General features: G+C 40.6%; 1 protein-coding gene across 10 annotated transcripts in view; it reads right to left on the reverse strand.

The window, feature by feature from the left end:
- CALD1 (caldesmon 1) overlaps positions 1-21,965 on the reverse strand; it is a 1,713,117-nt gene that overhangs the window by 60,528 nt on the left and 1,630,624 nt on the right. For all 10 annotated transcript variants that reach the window (XM_044088458.1, XM_044088461.1, XM_044088452.1 and 7 more), the window contains one exon: positions 62-148. In XM_044088458.1, the coding sequence (XP_043944393.1) occupies positions 62-148 (87 nt within the window). The remainder of the gene's footprint in view (positions 1-61; positions 149-21,965) is intronic.

Below are 21,965 nucleotides of genomic sequence, written 5' to 3' on the forward strand. Positions count from 1 at the left end.
TTTACACTTGTAAATGATGTTTCTAAGTGTGCAAATAATGACTGCTTTGTTTGTACTGTACCTTAGCAGATGGAGAAAACTTCTCAGCTGCAGTGGCTTTGTTTTCCCAAATGTTTCGTTTACCAGACACATCCCCAGGCCTCAAGTCCTAAAAAGTCAGAAACATATTAGTAACAGAACTCAAACTTAGTTCAATGAATACATATTCACAATGTGACTTGCAGCCAAACTCTCTGCTTACGTAGTGCAACTCGCTTTGTATAAAAAGACACTTTCATACCTATCTCTGTAGACAAGCTCACTTTGCTTCTCTTTGTGTCGTAGACAGTCATTGCTATGTTTGCTCAGTGTACTGTTTGATGGACTTTTTTATAGTTACAGAGTTTGAATGCTTTCAGTAAAAGATGATTGTTTAGTATGACATGCAATTACTTTGCAACTCCTGGTATTACTATACAGGGATCAAGGGGAGGTCCCAATACCATCCTACCTACCTGGTTAATAAAATCTTAAATAAATAAAAATTGAAAATAAAGCATCAATTTGCAAAAATTCCTTCAAAACTTCATACTTTTATAATGCCTAAGCAATAAATATTACAGGAAATAGAGATCTACCTTGGTAACAGAAAATATGCAAACTGTGACGTGCCCAGCTGTTTTTGATCCTGCTGTGTATTTTATATGTTTTAATGTCTTGGACTTAAATTGCTTTAACATGATTTTTAACAGTTTTTTTGTACCACCTACTGGTATCACAATGTGCAATCTTAGAAGTTATCATGGTCCACACTATTGCTAATTTATAGAGTGTATCCTTGTGTATGTGTGTGCATGCTTGTATAGGTGTGTGTGTTATGCACTTGCTTGTGTGTGAATGTATATGGGTTTGTATCAGATTATCAAGTTTTTGGAAACTCAAACTTCATATAGTCGAGATCATTTGTTCAATTTTCAAAAACATTTGAAGCATTTGCATGGAGATTGTAGTACAGTGGGGAATAGGGTACCTACACTTTTCCCCATGGTACAGTGATCTTGTACTTGGTATATATAATTTGCAGTTAGTGTGGGGGAGGCATGCAGCCCGCCATATGTGGGGTGCAGGGGTACTTGCTCCCCTGCAAATACCTCAATTTCAGTTTTATGGCCTCGACCATATGAAGTTTGAGTTTCCTGAAAACTCAATAATCTGAAATAAACCCATATGTATATGTGTGTGTGTGTGTGTGTGTGTGTTTGTGTGTGTGTGTGCGCATATGAGTGTGTTTTAGAGTGGAATGTATTAAGTCTTCATGTTATCACCCATTACTACTGCTACAGTCATCATCATGTTCATAGCATCATAGGATAATAGGATCATAGGGGGTTACTAGGCTATCGACCCAAAGGTCATTTCAAGCCTAGTCATTTCATCCCAGTGTAATACCCAAGATACTCTAGTCAATACCAGGTTTGTATTTAGTAATGACTGCCCATTTAGACTATAAGATGCAAAGCTTACCAGAATTTCTAATGGCCACAAAAACACATTCCAAATAAAATATTATGAATGGCAGAAGAGAGTCTCTTAAGAAAAAGTATAAAATAGTACAAATCTAGCCATAAATAAATAAAATGATTAAATCAGTTCAAATTTTACCAAGTAATATCATCAGAGAATGAAATGTAGAAGTTAACATATCGTTCACATGTGATGAAGCTACCAGCCTAGGTAAGAAATCAAAGAGTAAAATCTTTGTATATTTACCTGTCTTTTTAGTTTTTTCAGATAGCAGACAAGGTCCCAGAAGAGTAAGAAGAAAGGAAAGAAAAATGCATACTTGTCCAGGCAGACAGAGATGGAAAGATTGGTATTAACAGAAGCAGATTATAAACTGGGTAAAACAGACAGAGAGACAGAGAGAGAGAGAGAAAGAGAGACAAAAAAAGAGTAAATAAGAAGGAAGTACATACATTTTATGAAGGCAGTGATGGGTTTTACGTAAAATTTCTTATTTACTTTAACTAAGTTCTTGAAACATAAGCTTCAAAACAGACTAACCAACTAGGGCCTTTAAGATAAAGACAAAAATATTTTAGTCACAGTTAGTATTTCATGTTTTATGTTAACACCAGTTCTTTTACTTTTTACTTCCCGCAGCAGGGTTAGCCATCCAGCTGTGTGACCCTTGGTTCTAGATGATTGTCACTGTTGAAGTGGCATCCTGACCCCATGTGCAAAAAGGGGAAAAGTGGGTGTGAATGGATGGGCCAATTCTTTTACAGTGGCCATCTTCTTACCTTTACAGTCTGTTGCATGTGAAGCAGAAAACTGAAAGAATGAAGGTTTTGACATAATTACCTTCTTTTCCAGCATGTTGCCATTTGCACAGCACTCAGCTCTCATGTTTTTAAAGGCAGGTCACTAATTACAGAAAGATTTCTCTAGAGCATACTGGTAATAAATGGAATCTGATAAAATTCTTAAAAGCACTACAGCTTTTTTAAATTAAATTTGTTGTATTTTGTGAAACATTAACTGCAAGAAAGTAATTCAATTTACTTGAGAGAAAACATAATGCTATCATGATCAATGAATCACTTTTTGTTCCGCTAGCATGGGAAGAATTCTGCTGTTTCTCGGCTTCTGGCAATTTCATGTACAACTGCAATATTATTTCTCACAATAAATCCAAATAATTTTCATATGTTCTTTACCCCTCGTTTTGGGGATGCACAGAAACATATTTACAGACACATTTAATTAAAAACCATTGGCAAAGTAATAAACTGAAAACAGGAAACAACCTGCATATCATAAATGAGTTCTAACTCCTTCCATGTTACCATTACTTGTTGAAGCAAAACAAAATTCTTAGCTAGGTTAAAAGTAATGCAAGACACATAGACAGCTTCAATGGGATACAGGCTGAGACTTCTAATGTGTAAACGTTGATCAAGGATCAGAATAGACTTTGTTTAAAGAGATGTAAGAGGTGCTGCAAGATTAAAAGCACAAAACAGGAGATGGGACCTGTTCTGTCCTTGTCATACAAGTGTGAGAATGTAGTTCACCTAATCAAGGTCTTCCAGTCTCTTTCTGGATAGGTCAAACAGCAGGCTAGAATCGATGGTTATGCAGCATTAACGGGACAGCTTTCAAGCTGTAACATGAGGATCCTGAAGTTTCGTGCCACAGTCTCTCATCACTGAGTGAGAAACACTGCTGGTTCTTCTGTTTCTATCTGGGCCAGCTTACAGAACAAGACATAATTTGGCCAGTTAGGGGCTAGCAAGATAAGATTCATTCTTTGTCTTTTGTCTTTACGAGTACTTTTGGAATGTGAGTAATTGCAGGGAAAGAATACAAACAATCTTGGGGTGACTTGAACAGGAATACACAGTGCTAGGGGAAAAGATGGGGGATCATAATTCAAAATGAATGCAATTACCTCATATTTTTCTGGTCTCTCACTTCTTTCAGATGTTTAGAAATGTTTCATTTTTCTGTCTGACACGTATTTGTGAGAATCCATGATCTCTCAGCTTAGTGCACAGCCACAATCTTAAGCTGAATGAGAAGTAAGATTGCCTGGAGATGAAGGTCCAGTGGTCCAAGGTTTGAGTCTAACTGTGTGACTCTGACATCACTGGAATTACTTGATTATCAATAGTATGAATATGATATTTTGGTCCATGGTCTTTGTGAGTGTTGACTCTACAAGCTCTTTAGGTGCTGCTGGACTGTCTCATGTGCACTTATTTGCTATCATGATAAAATATAATGTGAACTCAGTTTGAAATAAGCAGAAAAGACTCCCTCAACAAATATCACTGTAAGGAGTGAGGAAGAGAGAGAAAGAGGGATGGAGGGTGGGAAACCAGGACTGTAACAGTGAATACACTCGAACATCTACATTTACGGTAAGTGTACACAACTGTACTATGTTCTTCGTGTTTCACTGTTGCAGTCATCACACTTGGGTTGATTCCCAAAGCTGAAGAAATGGGTGGAGGCCATCAAGAAGAGTTGAGGCTGGCTAGTATGCCCTGCAGGACTGCAGTTGCAAAGCCTGCTCTGGATTTGGAAAAGATAGGCAGGTGGTAATGCTTGGTGAACGTATGAACAGAACTCCATGTTGCAGCCTCCAGGATGTCCCTGGTAGGGACCCCTCTAAGAAAAGCTGCAGAGGTGGAAGTTGCCCTAGTGGAATGTGTTCTGACCCCCTGTGGAGGGTGGTTTCCCATGGTGTTTGTAACAGAAATGGATACAGTGTGCTATCCATTTGGAAATGGTTAATTTTGCTATGGCCTTGCCATCTGCCCCTGCAAAGCTGACTAGTAACTGGTCAGATTTCCTAAAGGGCTTAGTCCTATCCAGGTAGAATCTGAGCTATCTGTACACATCTAAAGAGTGCAGGATCCTTTCCCCTTATTTTGAGGTTTAGGGAAAAAGGTGGGCAAATTAATAGATTGGTGGAGAGCCACACTGGACACCAGTTTAGGCATGAAAGTTGGGTTAGTCCTGAGGGAGACCCTGTCAGCATGAAAAATTATGAAAGGTTCCACAGCCATGTGTGCTTGTAGCTCAGACACTCTTTGAGCTGAAGTGATGGCCAGAAGCAAGGCTGTTTTCCAAGAGAGAAATTTTAACTCTGCTGAAGCTGCAGGCTCAAGCGGGGGGGGGGGGGGTTGTGAGCTTTTCCAATACAAAGTTAAGGTCCCAAGCAGGGGTAGGGGCTCTTCTGGGTGGTGTTAAGTTGTTAGCCCTCTAAGGAACTGCTTGATGAGGGGGTGTGAAAAGAGAGGTGACTCTGTGCTGTAATGAGCAGAGATGGCAGAGGCATGGGTTTTAATAGAAGAGAAGGATAGGCCCCTGTGAAGCAGGTCTGCTAGTTAATCCAGGCTGAAAGGTAAGGAGGGCTGTGCTGTTCAGCTCCTCTATCCTGGATCCAGGAACAATACCTTGTCCACTTGTCAGCATAGGATTTTCTAGTGCTGGGTCATCTGGCTTCACGTATAATGTTCAGGACTTGCTTGCTTAGGCTGGCCACTGGAGGAGAGGTCAAAGAATAAGCCAGGCTGCCAGGTTCAGGGTCTGCAATTGTGGATGCAAGAACTCTCCCTTCTGCTGGGTCAGGAGAGTTGGAATCTGAGAGAGGTGCCATGGAGGCAACAGTGACAGACTGTGCATTAGTGGGTACCAGTGTTGGCGTAGCCAGTCTGGGGCAATCAGGATTGCCCTTGGTCTTTCCCCCCTTAGTTTGAGTAACACCCTTGTAAGAAGAGGTAGAGGAGCAAATGCATAGATCGAGAGGTTTACCCATTGGAAGGATAGGGCATCCACTTTCCAGGCCTTGCTGTGAGGTTCCCTGGTGCAGAATTTGCTGAGCTGGTGGTTGTTGTGGGAGGCAAATAGGTCCACCTTCAGGGTACCCCATTTCTGGGTTATGAGGCTGAAGGTGTTGTGGTTTAATTGCCACTCGTGTGGGTCTAGCAGATTTCTGCTAAAGTTGTCTGCAGAGAGTTTTGGTTGCCTGGCAGGAATTGTGCTAGCAGGTGAATCTGCATGGCTGAAACCGTGTGCCAAAGGGTCATGGCTAGCCTGCATAGTGGGTAAGACTGGGTTCCTCCCTGCTTGTTGATATACCAGATCACCGAGGTGTTGTCTGTTTTGATTAGTAGAGGCCCCGGAGAGAATAGGGGTCTGAAAGCTGTCAGAGAATGCTGAACAGCTAGCATCTCTTTTTGATTGATGTGCAGATGAATTTGATTTGGGCTCCAGTTGCCCTGAATGCACCTGCCATCTAGGTGTGCACCCCAGGCATAGTCTGATGCATATGTGGTTAGGGTCTGGGTGGTGTGGGGTTGTGAAAAGGGAAGTCCCTTGTTGTGGTGGCATGCTGCTGCCCAGCAAAGAAAATCATTCCTTAGACAAGGTATCATAGGTATAACAGTTTCCAGGTCCTGAGAATATTGATACCAAAGCCTTTTTTAAGTACCATTGAAGTTTCCTCATATGCAGTCGGGCATATGGAATTAGTAGAATGCAGGAGGCCATGAACCCTAGAGCTTGCAGGTTTTTCCTTGTGGATAACTGGGTTCTGGTGGCCAGTTGAGAGAAGTAGTTTGTCAGACAGGCTTGTTTTTCTGGACTAAGGACTGCCATCTGGGATGCTGTGTCCAGGCTTGCTCCCAGGAATACAATTTTCTGAATGGGGACTACTTTGGATTTCTTTTCATTTATAGTGTACCCTAGTGAGGTCAGTAGGTCTTTTACAAATGTCAGGTGCTGCAACAGCTTTTCCTTACTGTCTGCCTGAATCAGGCAGTCGTCCAAGTAGGGGTAAATTTGAATATTTCTTTGTCTGCAAAAAGCAATGGCTGGAGCCAGGCATTTTGTTAAAACTCTGGGAGCAGTGGATAAGCCAAAGGGAAGTGCAGAGAACTGATAAAGCATAGATCCTGCCCTGAAACATAGATATTTCCAACAAGAGCCTCTGATTGGGATGTGCAAATAGGCCTCTTTCAGGTCTAGGGTGGCTAACCAGGCATCTTTGGATAGCATACGAAGAAGATGCTGGAGAGTGAGCATTTTGGATTTTGGTACCACCAGGAAGGTGTTTAGAAAGGATTGATCTAGGAATGGGCAACAGGTGACCTCTTTTCTGGGTACCCAGAAAAGTCTGGAATAGAAACCTTGGCCTATCTGGTCTGCAGGAACAGGCTGAATTGCCCTCATGGAGAGCAGGGAATGAACTTGGTTTTGTGCCTCTGCCCACTGGTTTGGAGGAAGAGCTGGGAACCCTTTTGGGGCTGGCAGTGTGTGGAAATAAAATTTGTACCACTGGGACACTATGTTGAGGGCCCATCAGTCATTGGTGCTGGAGGCCCAGTTTTTTGCATGGGAGGCAAGTTTTCCTCCTAAGGGCACAAGCAGGTGGGCAGAGGTAAGAGGTGGAGTTGAAAAGTTATTGTGAATTCTTTCCATAAGGGGGTGGCTTAGCACTCCCTGTTTTAGAAGTGGAGGTACTCCATTGCTTAGATCTCTGCATTCCCTGGGCCTGCTACATGGGGGGGGTCTGTTTCCACTAGGTCTAGTCTGAGCCAGCCTAGTGGGAGCTGGAAAGGAAAAGTGTTTTGAAGGGCAATACCTACTGAATCTCGGAGGCTGGACTTGCAAAAAGTCTTTAACTGTCTGCATAGATTTAGCTTTTTCTTCCATCTTTTTTAAAACATGTTCTGCCTTGGTGCCAAACAGATTGTCTTTGTTCAGTGGTGATGCATCCAACAATTTTGATTTGACATGGTCTGGCAAGGTCTGTTCCATAAGACAAGCATGCCTTCTAAGTATAGTTCCTGTGACTGCTGCCCTGCAGGATGATTCTAGGGCATCAAACCCACATTGCAGGGTATGCTTAGTAACTTGGCTTGCTGAATGCATAAGCTCCTATAACTCTTTATTTTCTGCACAGTCTGGAAAGGTAGATAATTTTGTTTAATAAGTTCCATAGTATGTTGCTGGTATTTCACCATGTGGAACTGACAACTTAATGCTCTAATGGCAAGAGTTGCAGAGGTGTATACTTTTTACCCCATATGTCTAAAGCTTGGGAATCCCTGTCTGAAGGGGTGGGATTCTTAGCTGTGGTTGCTTTTATTCCTTTAGGTCCTTGGGAGATGACCTCTAGATCAGCAGTAGGACTTTTGAAAAGAAATTTGTGTGAGTCAGGGACTCTGCAATACCTGTCAGGTTTCTTGGGAGCAGGAGGTAGAGTATCAGGAGTTAAACTGGATGCCATGAAAACATCATCTGCAACATCCAGAACAGGAGGAATAGCTAAGGACCTGTGCTGCGGTAAATCTAAAAATTCCCTGAGTCTCTTTTTGGACTGAAGATAATCCTGGCATTCCCAATGGAAATGCTCTCTCAAGGTACATAGGGTTTCACCAAAAGAAAAATCTTCTGGAGGAGAGGGAGAAAGAATGGATTCCTCTGCAACTGAATCCTCATAAGCAGATAAGGGCGTGTCTTCATAATCAGAAACCTCAGAGTCGTCGGACTCTTGGTCAGATAAAGTCTAGGAACAAGTCTCTTTTTCTTTTAGAAGGGATAGGCTGGCTTCCCCTAATCAGCATGATAATGTCTTCCGCCATTTTAAGCATTTGAGATTGAGGCATGGAAGCAGGTGCTTGAGCTTGGGTCATCATTTTTTAGGCGTAGTTCGTACCCTGGGCCTTAGAAACTTGGTAGTTTTAGAAAGAACTGAAGACATGAAAGAAGTCATTGGTTTGTATCGAATATCGGTAGTGCAAAGAACTTCCTCGGAAGCCGGTGCCTGCACAGCAGCTCTGGACCCATCCAAGGTAGAGGCATCCACAGGTTCCATAGTCAAAGAAGACTCTTGTGGCATACCGGACTCAGAACGGGTCTCAGTAGTGGCCTGCGAATCCATAGAAGCGGGCATCAGGGGCTGCAAAAGTGCCTCACTGAGTACCGGCGAACTGGCGACTAGCTTAACGGAAGTGTCATCGGCAGTTTTGACCCTGTGCAGTCTGTCTCTGTCTTTATCTTTATGTTTTTTCAGAAGATTGGTAGTCAGATGGCTTACCGAAGCCATTTCGGAATATGGAGATTGAGAGTGAAAGGATTTAGCTACGATAAGGGCCTGACGATGTATAGTTCTGGCATCGAACAAAGCACAAGACCGACAGCGAGGAACGTTGTTGTCTGGGCCTAAACAGGTGATGCAGTAAGAATAGAAATTTCGGTGTGGTATTTGCTTTCCACAGACGAGACAATTATTAACTTTTTCTGACATTGGTTAGAGCAAGAAAAAAGGATCCCCAAGGGGGTATTTAGCTTTAGAAGACTTCAACTTCAATTTCAGAAACGTAAATTCAGGTAGCGGCCGACCGGCACTCATGTGAACTGATTCTGCTTTGGGCTCCTCAGCAAGAAAGACTGATGTAATGGCATCGGCTGCCTGTTTATATACCACTGACGACCTGACATCAGTCCTGGAGCGACAGCAACCGACGCAGAAATACTAAGCCTCTGGTATTTGGGCTGACTGAGTGCTACCCCTGGCAGGATAACCCAAGTGTGATGACTACAACAGTGAAACATGAAGAACATCAGTGAGTCTCTAATGTAAGGTCCTGATTTAAAATCTCTTGCCCAAGCATCAATATTTTTCTTATAACTATCGAAAGTACTTGAATAAATTTCAATAGATATGTTATTCCATAAAACTGCCCTGTAGTCTGTTATAAGTAAATAAATATATTCACCTGGCCTTTAATAAATAAGTCTTAAATTTCATATTATTGTACTTTAGTGCTTTATCAGTTTTGTATATCTCCTTATTAAATATAATATGCATGACATCATCATGAAAGGTTTTATGGACTAAAATAAAATTTTCTCTTAAACACCTGTAACTTAAAGAATACTTAGGCATTTACACCTGTCTTTTTATGTGAGAAGTAATTTATTTAGTGAATTTACTTTGAACATTCTCAAGAGTTTTATCTGACTCAGCAGCATATTCTTTTTGTATTTAAACTGAGTTTTACCTGACTCAGTTTAAATACAAAAAGAATATGCTGCGGTGGTGGTGCTGCAGTAGCGTTGTCGCCTCACAGTAAGATGTTGTCCTGTTCGATTCTCAGCTAAAGCGTCTTCTGTGTGGAGACATGCGTGAATGGGCATACCTTCGTTGAAGGTTGTGTATCAGGCCTGGCAAGTCGGTACGTAAAAATCTACTGCCAATCATTAGCGGACCGGAGTTCTGCTGTGGCGACCCCTAACCGGGAAAAGCCGAAAGATACAACAACAACAAGTTTAAATACAAAAAGAATAGTAGTGTAAGAATTTACCATAATTAGATATCCTTTTCCATGTTGCAGTATTCATAACAATAGGGAGGTAGCTGCCTGCAGCACCGGACATCCGGCCAGTACACCAAAGTCTTAGGATAAGAGGTATGTGTGACATTGCTTGTCAGAGCCATAAATCAACATCGGCTATAAAAGTGACGTCTGCACGTACCCAACCCAGAACTGACTGTCACATACAGTAGTACCCCTGGGATACAAGAAGAAAAGGAAGCTTTTCAGACCCACATATACCACCAGTCAAGGAGGTAAGTATATTACAGATGTATGTAGTAGCTGTTGTTGTGTCCTATTTGGATGTAAGGAAGCAAGGTAAATCCCATACAAGAAATGATAAACAAATGAAAGAGGGGGTAGAATGGGGAACTGAATACTGCAACATGGAAGATAAGGACATCTAAGGTTATGGTAAGTTCTTAGACAACTATTCTATGCACTTCTATTCTCATGTTGCAGTACTCAGAACAGTAGGGAGAGTACCAAAGCTTTAGGTAGTAGGTTGGGAGGCAGGATCGATGAGACCCTGTAAAACTGACATTGCAAACCCAGCTCTGGCTCTAGAAATCAAATCTAGTTTGTAATGCTTGGTAAAAGTATGTACAGAAGACCAAGTTGATGCCTTCAGAATGGAAGCACATTCAACACCCCTAAAAAAGGCTGTTGAAGAAGCAGCTGCCCTAGTACAGTGAGTTCTCATATTTAAATTCAATTCCTTTCCATGAAAGGAATAGCAAAAAGAGATTGCCTTAGAAATCCATGAGGCAATTGTCTGTTTTGATACTGCCTTACCCAAGGACCTACGGTGAAAGGAGACAAAAATCTGGTCAGACATTCTAATGGATTTGGTCTTGTCCAGGTAATACCTTAGTTGTCTATGAACACCCAAGGAATGCAAAGTTCTTTCTGAGGAGTTTTGAGGTTGTGGGAAGAAAACAAGTAGATTAATGGTCTGATTCAAGGAGAGCTCATTAACCACCTTAGGCATGAAGGAAGGATTGGTACTGAGAGACAGCCTGTCTCTAAAGAAGATAAGGTAAGGAGGAGTGGCCATAAGGGCTTGGCTTTCAGAGACCCTCCTGGCAGATGTAAGCATCACCAGCAGTACTGTTTTCCAAACACATAGCTTAAGTGATGCTGAGTGAGCTGGTTCAGATGGGGGGCAGTGTGAGTTTTTCAAGCACAAAATTACGATACCATGATAGAGGGATAGGTCTGTGAGAGGGTCTGATATGAATAACACCTTTTAAGAAGAGTTTTATGTCTAGCCTGGATGCCAAAGGAGGTACAAAAGGAGGGCTGGTGGAGATGGCTAACAAATGCACTTTTACAGAAGAGTACATTAGTCTGGAATGTAGAAGTTCACACAAGTAAGAAAGGACCATGAGTACTGGAACAAGAGAAGGGCCCTGTTTATTCTTGAAACACCATCTGGAAAATCTTTTCCATTTTGATACATATTTTCTCCTGGTACTAGGTTTCCTGGCCTCCTGTAGGACATTGAGTATTTCCTCTAAATACAGATGTCTGAGGGGGATCAACATTTTATCACCCATAGGGTCAGTTTGAGGTTGAGCACCTGAAGGTGGATGGGAAACCCCCTGTTTTGCATGAGTAGGTTGAATAGGTGAGGTAACCTGTGGTGATTGCCCTTGGCTAATAGGTGTAGTAGGGGAAACCAATGCTGTCTTGGCCAAAAGGGACTCACCAGCAAGATTTTTGGTTAGTCCCTCTGGATCTTCAGAAGGACTTTTTTGAATCAGTGTGAAGCATAAAAATACATGCCCGCCCACTGAAAAAGAGAAGGTGTCTACCTTCCAAGCCTGTGGTTGAGGTGGGTTTCTGGCGCAAAACAGAGGCATCTGTCTGTTCTGGGAGGAGGTAAACAGACCTGCCTGAAGAATACTCCACCTGTGAATAAGATCCAAGAACAACTCCCTGTGAAGCATGCTTTCATGAGAGTTTGCTGAGGTTCTTCTGAGGGTGTCTGCCATCACATTCTCTGCTGAAGGAATGAACACAGCTTGCAGGTGAATGTGTAGTTTTGCTGCTAGGGACCAAATCTGAATTGCCAAGGTGTAAAGTGGATAGGACTTTGTCCCTCCCTGCTTGTTGATATACCACAGGACAGTCATATTGTCTGTGACTACCTTCAAAGAACCTGGTAGGAGAACTTGTTGGAATGTGTGAAGTGCCAAGAGAAGGGCCTTTGGATATTGAGTTCTTTGATATTGATGTGATCCCTTTGTCTCTAGGTGGACCACTCTCCCTGAACATTGTTCTTGTTGTTGCTGATTTCCAGAACTGCTCGACCAACAGAGATCCGATGCATTTGTGTAGAGTGTTGTGATGGTGGAGGGATCTGCCAGGGTATTCCCTGATTGAGGTTGATGGATGAAGTCCACCATTCCAGCTCTTTTTTCAAGCATGAGAGAAGAACGAGGGAAACATCCAGAGGATGGGAGTGTTAGTGCCACAGATTCTTCAAGACCCATTGGAACTTTCACATATGCAGCCTTGCAAAGGGAAGCATGGGAATCAAGGATGCCATGTGGTCTAGGACCCTTAAAAATTCCCTGGCTTAGATGGTTTGGAGGAAAAGGAAAGTTTGGAAGCAATGGCTGAGGGCTTCCACCTTCTGGCAGGGGATGAAGGCTGCCATCTTGCCTGTTCTTATTCTGCACCCTAAGAAGACAAGCTCTTGGGTAGGTGTCATTTGTGATTTTTGTTGGCTCACTGTGAACCCTAGGTTTGCCAATGTTTTGCACACCATGTGTAGGTGATGGTAAAGAGAGTGGCAATCCTGGTATAGGATTAACAGGTCATCTAGGTAGGCATATATTTGTACAGTCTGCATTCTGCAGTGGATGATAACTGGAGCTAGACACTTTGTGAATACTCTTGGAGCTATAGAGAGCCCAAATGGCAATGCAGAAAACTGAAAATGTAAGGAACCTACTGAGAAGCTTAGGTATTTCTTGTAAATGGGGTGAATGGGGATATGAAGGTAGGCATCTCTCAGATCCAGGGATACCATGAAGGCTTGGTTGAGGATAAGGGGTAAGAGATGATACAAGGTGAGCATCTTGAAGTTAGGCACCTTGAGAAATAGATTGAGGATAGACATATCCAGAACTGGTCTCCAAAAACCATCCTTTCTTGGGACCAAAAACATCCTGGAGTAAAACCCCTTGTTTGTCTGATCTGGAGGGACTTTTTCGATTGTGCCCTGAGCTAGAAGCTGATACATTATTGGAGGAAAGAGGTGAAGCTGGCTTGAAGGGGGTTGTGGTGTCCCCTGGAAGGGAGGAACTATCCACCCTTCATAAAATAATTTTGGATGATGGAAAGGACCCAGGCCTCTGAGGTGATTTTCCGCCAGGAGGGTAGGGATAGGATGAGGCAGAGGAACACAGGAGTGGAAGTGGGTAACGGGTTTGAGGCACAGTGGAGGAGCTCTGTCAGAATCAGGTTGCCTCCAAAAGGGGGTTGAGGTGGAGGAGGGACTAGAGTTGTTTACTTTCTAGAGTGTCTCTGTCCTTTGGATTGTGGTGCAGTAGAGTGAGAAGACTGCCTCCATAGCAAACTGGTCCTTTGTGGATAGTTCCTGTGGTATCTAGGAATGGGTGAGACTAGCAGATGTTTTACATTTTGCAAGTCCTTACCCTTTTCGTAGAGAAATTTAAGGAGCTCAGCTGAAACAGTGGCAAAAAGGGCTTTATTATCAAGTGGTGCATCCAGTAATTTGGCTTGTACATCCATGGGTAGCAGCTGGAGCCTCCCCCAGGAGTACCTTCTCAGGACAGAACCTGATGCTGCAGACTTGGATGATGCTTCTACAGCATCATAACTGAACTTGATGGAGTGCCTGGGTCACCTGAGAAGTGGTAGAGAGCTGGGCGTAAAGCTGAGACTTAGCAGGAAAATCTGCACATCTGGCATTAGTGCGGAAGCTTGGACAGAGTATCTAGAACAAACCTAGTCATGTGGGTTTCATAATTAATAGCTCTAATGGCTAGTGTGGAAGAGGTACAAATTTTCTTCCCCTGTCTATCCATGAATTTGCTATCCTTATCTCTAGGGAATAGAGAAGTGGAAGGCAGCTGTCTGGAGGATTTGTCTGCTGACACAGCAATGACTGTTTGGTCGGCAGAGGAGTTCTTGAATAAGAACTGTGCATCCTGGGGACCTTGTAAAACCTATCAGGATGTTTAGAAGCTGAGGGATGAGAATCTGGGACCTGAGATGCAGTCTGAAAGGCATCGTGAAAAGCTGGAAGAAGAGGAGGAACTGCAGATGGGGAAGGCTGCTCCATCTGCAGGAGTTCAAAATACCTCTTTTTAGTCTCAGAAACATCCGAGACCTGTCATTTAAAATACTCTCTCATAAGTGTAATGGTGTCCCCAAAGGAGAATTCTTCCCCAGGAGAATCAGGACTAATGGTGTCCTCCTCCTCCTCAGGAATAGCAAAGTCCTTGAGAGACTCAATTTGGTAACAGTAAGTCATCAGAAGAAGAGAGTTCTTCCTCTGACTCCTCCAAGGCCTGCACAGGTGGTAGTGCTGGTTGGGGCACCTGAGACTGAAGGGCCTGGAAGGCTATGTACAAGTTCTGGGAAAAGGCTTCCCATCCAGGTGCTGGTTCTGCAGCTCTGTGTTTTTCTTTTTATTTCCCCTTAAGAGGAATAGTAGGAGTAGTTGGTTTTGGAGCTGACACTGGGGTGGAAGGTAAGGTGGTAGTAGGCCCCTCCAACACCATGAGCCGTGGTTCGCCCTCACCATGAGGGTCTGATGGCTGACCAGCCTCAGCAGATGTATTCTGGATTTCAGCTGAACTGGCTTCCACCATGGTTCCTGGTTCCAGCGGTGAAACCTACTTCTGATGGGACCATGAGATAACATCTGGCTCGAGAGTCTCACCAGAATCCTGAGGTGCAGCGTGGGCATCGGGCCTAACTTTTTTGGCCTTCTTCTGAGGTAGCTCCTTGTAGGTACCTACCCATCCTCCATACCTAATGCCAAATGTCTGAGTCTTTGGTTTTCTAAGTATAACTTTAAGGCAGTCAAGTGGCTATGCAAAGTTTTAGGTACAAAGGACTGGCAGATGTCGTAAGACTTATAGCTGTGGCCTTTCCCTAAACAAAACAAACACTGATCATGCATGTCCTTATGTGGAATTTGTCTTCCACAAGTGTGCTTTCCCTTCCTAGCTGACATGTATAGGTTCATGGGTTCATAGCTGTGTATTAGGCTAACAGCCCTGGAGCCTTTACAAGTCTAGCCCATATGATTACTCTGGCATAGTGCCACCCGACCTTAGTTCCTAGTGCCTCTGTCGAGTAAAGCCACTGGAGTGATCACTGGGGTGAATTTTCTATTTTCCTTCCACTCATCAATATTTCTCTTGAAGAGGGCCAGTGAGGTGCTTTGATTGACATGTATGGGAAGTCTATTCCATAACATGGTCAGTCTCTGGGTTATGAACCTGTCCCTCCAGCATGCTCTATTAATTGTGGTAATGAGGTTGAGGTGTCTGGAGCATGGGGTGCGGAGAGATTGGGATTTCTTTAGATGTAGCATTTCTAACAGAGCTGGGTCAGGCATGGCTTTGTAAGTCAAGCAGAAATCACCTCTAAGTAGGTGATATGAGACAGAGAACAGTTGGAGTTTTTTTAGTCTGTCCATATAGGACAAATGTTTAAGGCCTAGGATCCTGTATGTGAGGTACTTTTGCGGCCTCTCCAGTTGTTGCAGGTGTTTAGTGAGGTACATGCCAAATGGGGCATTGAACTCAATGATTGGCCTAATGAGGAAAGAGTTGAGGGAGACAATGACCTCTTTCTTCCTGGATGCAAAACCCTTAGTAATGAGATGTGCCACATAGAAGGACTTTCTGACCACAGTGGCAAAGTGGTGATCAAAAGAGAGATTGCTGTCAAACTGTGTTCCCAGATCTCTTATAACTCCTTCTGTGTCCAGTTGACTACCATCGATGTGGTAATTCATGGGAACTGGATTCTTCCCAAAGGGTATGACAACATATTTTTTGGCATTGAGCTTAAGGCCATGGTTCTGACACCAGTCGTTGGACTCAATATGTCTGGAAAGCAAGAAGGAATATAATAAAAAAAAACAAAAGGGTACTTATCTGTAGCAGACAGCTGAAGTCAAACGAGCAAACAGATTCCTGGAGCTGGCGATCAGAGATCCTTAGATCACTGTGGCAGAAAAGTTTTGGGTTTGGGTACGTGCAGACGTCACTTTTATAGCCAATGTCGGTTTATGGCTGGATTTCTTCATATTTTTTACTAAAATATATGATATTACATTTGTGTAAACTAAATTTTAAACCTGTACAGCAGAAGTCCACTTACCCAGTGATTTTATGTAGGCATCTAACTCTCTACAATCTTTATTGTTTGTTATAACAAATCTCAATTTATAGTCATCAACATACTTCCATTTTTTGCCATGGTTGAAAAGACAGCATTAAATGGTATAGGTCCCAACACTGTTCCCTGTGGAACTCCTGCTTATACAGGCAATTAATCAGACAGTGTATTCCAACAGGCAACTCACTGCACCCTGTGCTATAGCCATTCCATTACTCATCTAACCATGTAACAGTTTTCAATATAATTAAGACTTTTATAAATCAAAGAGAATGGTTAACAGCCTGTTAAACATACTATAGAACATTGGGATAAAAATAGTTTTAATATTAATGAGAGACACAGGGATCATATCTGGGCCCATCAATGTTGGCATATTAATTTTATTTAATGCATCCTTGTTTATAGTAAAACTGGGGCATTGACCATACACTGAAATACGAATTTTAACTTACCAGTGGTGTTAGTACAAACATTAACAAAAAAATGTTAAATGTATTAGCTATGGTTTGTGAAGCTGATGCTAACTCTTCTTCAATGCTTACACAGAGAGACAGTATAGCATTTTTAATGAATTAACATATTTATGTCAAGTTTTTTATATAATCATTTAAGAAATACATTTTAAAATTAATTTGTTTATATTATTTTAAGTGTCTTACATCGGCTGTGTGATATTGCTTATAAATGTTATACATTCTTTTCGTCTTCAAAATTCCTATAGACATAGTTTAAAGAGTCTAAGGCAAAATAAGATGACCAGCTCGTATCAGTTATACATTCTATTAGCAAGTGATAATTGAGATCACCTATATTAAATGTTTCAATCCCTTTTGATTCATTATGAATCATGAAAGGTTAAGATCAGAAATAAAAAATGTAGTGGTTGGAGCATCCAAGCAGAGGTCCAATTTTCAGACCACTTACACTTTCAGGTATTGTAGTTAAAACTAAATCCAATACATGTTTGAACCTCTAGTTCCTCCTGTAACTAATTGTGTCAAATTGACAAATGAGTCATATGAATACATTCTCTTTCAGAAACAGTTTTTGCAAGATGATCATTCCATAAAATGCCAGGGTGATTAAAATCCCCTAAGAGTATAATATTCTTAGAATGTAAACACTTTTCTAACTGGTCTAAGGAAACCACAGTGGATTAAATTATCCATCACAGGTGTTCAGTAATATAACACTACATGTGTTGATCTATTACAACTGATATCTTTAATCTGCACTATATCTGTTTCAGATTCTTTCACTTGATTTATAAGAACTGAGGGAATAGAATCACGAATCCAAGCAGTAACCCCTCCAATCTTTTAATTTTCTCTCAGGCATTCGTACTTTGTGTAATCACTGATGTATTCTTTGGAATTCCAACATTAAATAATTGCTACTAATTTTTACTCTCCTTCACATATTACTCCAACAAGTACATCATGTTTATTTCTTAAACTTTGTGCATTACAGTAGCAACATTTTATAACTCTATCAGACCTGATATTACTACATCTATCCCTAATGCTGAGCTTAACTCTAAAAAATGTTTTATATAATCAGATAAATTCTCAGCAACAAAACAGCAGTACATAAATTCAAATGTAACATAACAATAAAAATACCCAATAGCCCAATACACAGTCTTCCGAATACTTAACAAGATTAGTATTATATATCAAAGATAACTGCCTTAGCTAGCTGTTAAACTAATGTGCTTTATTAAACGAATAATCTGACCAGGACAATGACAGAATAATTTTGTTCAGTACACAGTGAATCTCTTTACTTTCCAAATATTCAACAATGTCTAGTACAGAATTCTTCATGTGGTTTAATGGAGTGTGTCACAAATCATTTACTCAAACATGAATAATAAACACCTTATAATTTGACAATGACTATGTCAGTAAGGTTCTAGAGACCATTATTACCTCTTTATCTAGTCTACTTAGTCATAACATGGAATCATCCAGGAATAAAAGTTGTTGGTGTGGGTCTCTCAAAATAGAATTTTCAGTTATAACTCTTGCATCAGCAGCTTTGTTATTCCTGATGGGATTTGAATAATCTGACAACTATTCTTCAGTTTCTTTTCTACTTCTTTTCCTGGCTGCAGTACTTTTATTAATGCATTTTTCATTTCAACATTTATCAAAGATATTAAATAATAGGTTCATAAGAGGTTACTAGGCTAATGGTCTTAGGGCCTTTACAAGCCTGGCCATGTTATATCCATATTCCCTAATTGATGCTAGTTATATGGTCATTATTCACAGAGCAAGTCTATGATCAGCACCAACTGCCCCTGTCTATGAGGGACATAGGTGCCACCCCTGGGATGAATCTACAGTCTCCCATCCAATTGTCTAGCTTGCGCTTCAATACGGTTACTGAGGAGCTCTGCTTCATGTGAATTTGGAGTTTATTCTAGAGGAGAGGCAATCTCTGGGAGATACAGTTGTCTCTTCAGTATGTTTTGTTAATGTCGCAGGCTAGCTTGAGGTCCCTGGAGTGAGGGAATTAATGTAAACTCTATATTTTATTCTACAACCACTATTTATTATTGTAACTTTAGGATAGAGACCACAGTTTGGTTGTTTAATTAAAATACTGGCCGGATTTTCAACACAAATCTCATATGAGTTCTCATCTTTGCTGGTGTCAACACTTGGCACTACCAACTCCCTGATTATTTTCTTATTACTAATTCTTATATTTTATTTTCAATGCTAGTTTCACCAGCTATCCCACCATTGTTAATTTCAACCTTTGGCACTACCAGCTCAATAGCAGTATTTTCATTTCAAGTTGATGAGTTGTCATCACTGTCTGTAGTAGTTATTGTTTCCGTGTCCACTGAACTTTTCTTAAGTCTTTATTGTAAGATTTTTGTTGTCCACATTTCTTATTATTATTGTTCTTATTTTTAACTGTCCTTTTTTTTTACCTTTCTTAACCTTTGTAGTGTCTTGATCATTTGGAATTCCATTTTTCCTTTTCTATACTTTCACTTTTTCCTGTTTTGCTAAAAACAGCTCTTCCTGACTATCAGTATTAGTCACAATTAGAAATAATTTATTATCTAATGCTGCATTTTTGATATTTTTCACATCCTCTTACCACTCTAGTGTAAACTAATATACAGAGGAAAAGCCTTCACATACGGGCATTTACAATTTAGGTTGTTTTTCAGATCCTTACTGTTAATAACATTACAAAATTCCATTAATCTGACATTGCTGATACAGTGCCCCTTATACGTATTTTTTTAGATATACACCACAGATTCCATACTCAAGTAAATATCGATTTTTAATCATGTGTTCAAATATATAAGCACTTAAGGAATCCATTATAAGAATCCAAAAAGGACACAACCTTATTTTAAAGATAAGTAAGTGGTGTAGAGATGTGTTCCCTACTAAATCAAACTCCAAACACCCAAGACTCAGTAAATGCAGCTGCTACCTTCCTGATAGGTAAAACACCTGCCAATCAACACAGATCACCAGGCAGAATTAGTATGTGTTCTCCTCTTTTTGACAAAAAATGGGGAGAGGACCCAAATGAATAAAAAATAAATATCGTAAAACCCTTATAAGGACTCAAGTAAATGCAAACTCCAAAGCACCATTTTCTACATGTAACTCAAATGAATTGCCAATTATGCAGCCTTGCTTAAATGCATCTGCTTCCTTCTTTCCTGATCATGAAGAAAAAATAAAGTGTGTGTTACTCTCATACTGAAAAAGATAGGGGCGAGCACATAAATAAAAAGAAAAGAAAGGAAATAACCTCGGAAGACTCAAGCAAATGCAGACTCCATAGCACGGTTTTCCACATATAACTCAAATAACTCAACTAAACCTCTCACTGAGTAGCACTACTTAAATGCAACTGCTTCCTTCCTTCCTGACAGGTGAAACACCTGTTAATTGCCACAGATCACCAAGCATACAAAAAATGTTTCCCTTATCCTGAAAAAGATAGAGAGAGCACACAAATGAATAAAAAATAATATAAATAACCCAAAGTCCTAACAGGAATACAAGTAAATGCAAACTCCACAGCAATTTTGTCCAAATGTTACTCAAATGTAGTGCTGGTTAAGCAATGCTGCTTAAATGTAGCTGTTTCTTTCCTGATAGGTAAAACATCTATCAACCACCAGAAGTCATAACACAGAAGAAAGTATGTATTCACCACATCTTAACAAAGATGGCGGACAGCACACAAATGAACATAAAATAAAATAAATACCCTGAAGTCTTTAACAAGGACTCAAGTAAATGCAAACACCAGACCACTGTTTTCCAAATGTAACCCAAACGAGACGAGCTAGTACCTTAGTGCAAACAAAAAGAGAAAGTAAAGAACTCTACAATAAAGTAAGACAAAAAGCAGAAAGCCATTGCACTGCTAATACCAACCACCAAATACACAATTATTTCATTGCAAGCAGAAGCTAAAATGTTAAGATCTCCACCACAAAATAAAACAAAAGTCAGAAAGCCAAACAGCGGTGCTATTACCTTCCTTAAGAAAAAAAATTACCTCAGTGTGAGCAGAAGCAGAAACTTTGAAACCTCTAACACAAAGTAAAAGAAAAACTGAAAGCCAGTAAACGCTGTTACCACTTAGTATTAGATCTCAGTGTGACCAAAAGCAGAGGAATGATGAAGTTGTCCACAAACTAAAATTTAAAAAAGCAAAAAGCTAAACATATCAGATAAGCAATTACCTCACTGCAAGCAACAGAGGAGTGAGGAACTCTAACACAAAGCAAAACAAAAAGACAGAAAGTCAAATAACATTGTTAAGCACCTACTACCAGATAAACAATTACCTCAGTTCAAGCAGAAACTGAGAAGTAAATAACTACCACAGAGTAAAACAAAATACAGAAAGCCAAATAAACCTGATATCACCTATTACCAGACCTACTTCAGTTTTACATATCTACTACTAATATTGTCTTCAGTATTAGAAGAACAGAATCTGGGTCAGCAGCCTCTCCCCTTCCCATCTGAAGTAAGCTATGTCATTACTTGCTACTTTTTTACTGCAGACTGCACACGGCTTACTGCTACTTAAATGTAGACTTGACAATTCAGTTTTAAAGATGTACCATTAACCAGCAAATGTTCTCCTAAAGTTATTAACTCAACAAAGTTCTTGGGATCACTTTGCAACATTCTCATGGAATAGGTAATGCTCTTTTCATGCTGTACACTGCTAGAATTTATAATTTACTGTTACTATCAGTTTCTAACCACAGCTTTAACATACATTTTAAGTCACATATATAAGCTCTTGCAAGTTTATCAACATTAAAATTCCAGTTGTGAAACGTATGGCTAGCATTTCAGAGGTTACTGCAGCTCTAGTTAAAATATTTTTTAAATTTGTCATACTCAGTATAATCGGTCCTTCCTATATCAGTGTAAGTTTTTAACGTTTTGCAATTTAAAATGGGAAGAAAGCATTTTGGCCTATTTTGACTTGAGACATCAGTTTTCTTGCATGGTATATATCTCAAAAAGCCTCCTTACTTGGCTCACTGACACCAAATACAGTTCTTGGGGTAGCAATTTTTTTCATCAGCATGCCTCAATAGCTACTATGGCAAATGCACAAACTTTTGCTTTGTTTCCACCATAGAATCTCCTAATGCTTTTAACAAATCCTCAAGAT

Source organism: Protopterus annectens, chromosome 11.part0 (assembly GCF_019279795.1).
Source record: "Protopterus annectens isolate FY-2018-M chromosome 11.part0, PAN1.0, whole genome shotgun sequence".
NCBI classification, from domain to species: Eukaryota; Metazoa; Chordata; order Ceratodontiformes; family Protopteridae; genus Protopterus; species Protopterus annectens.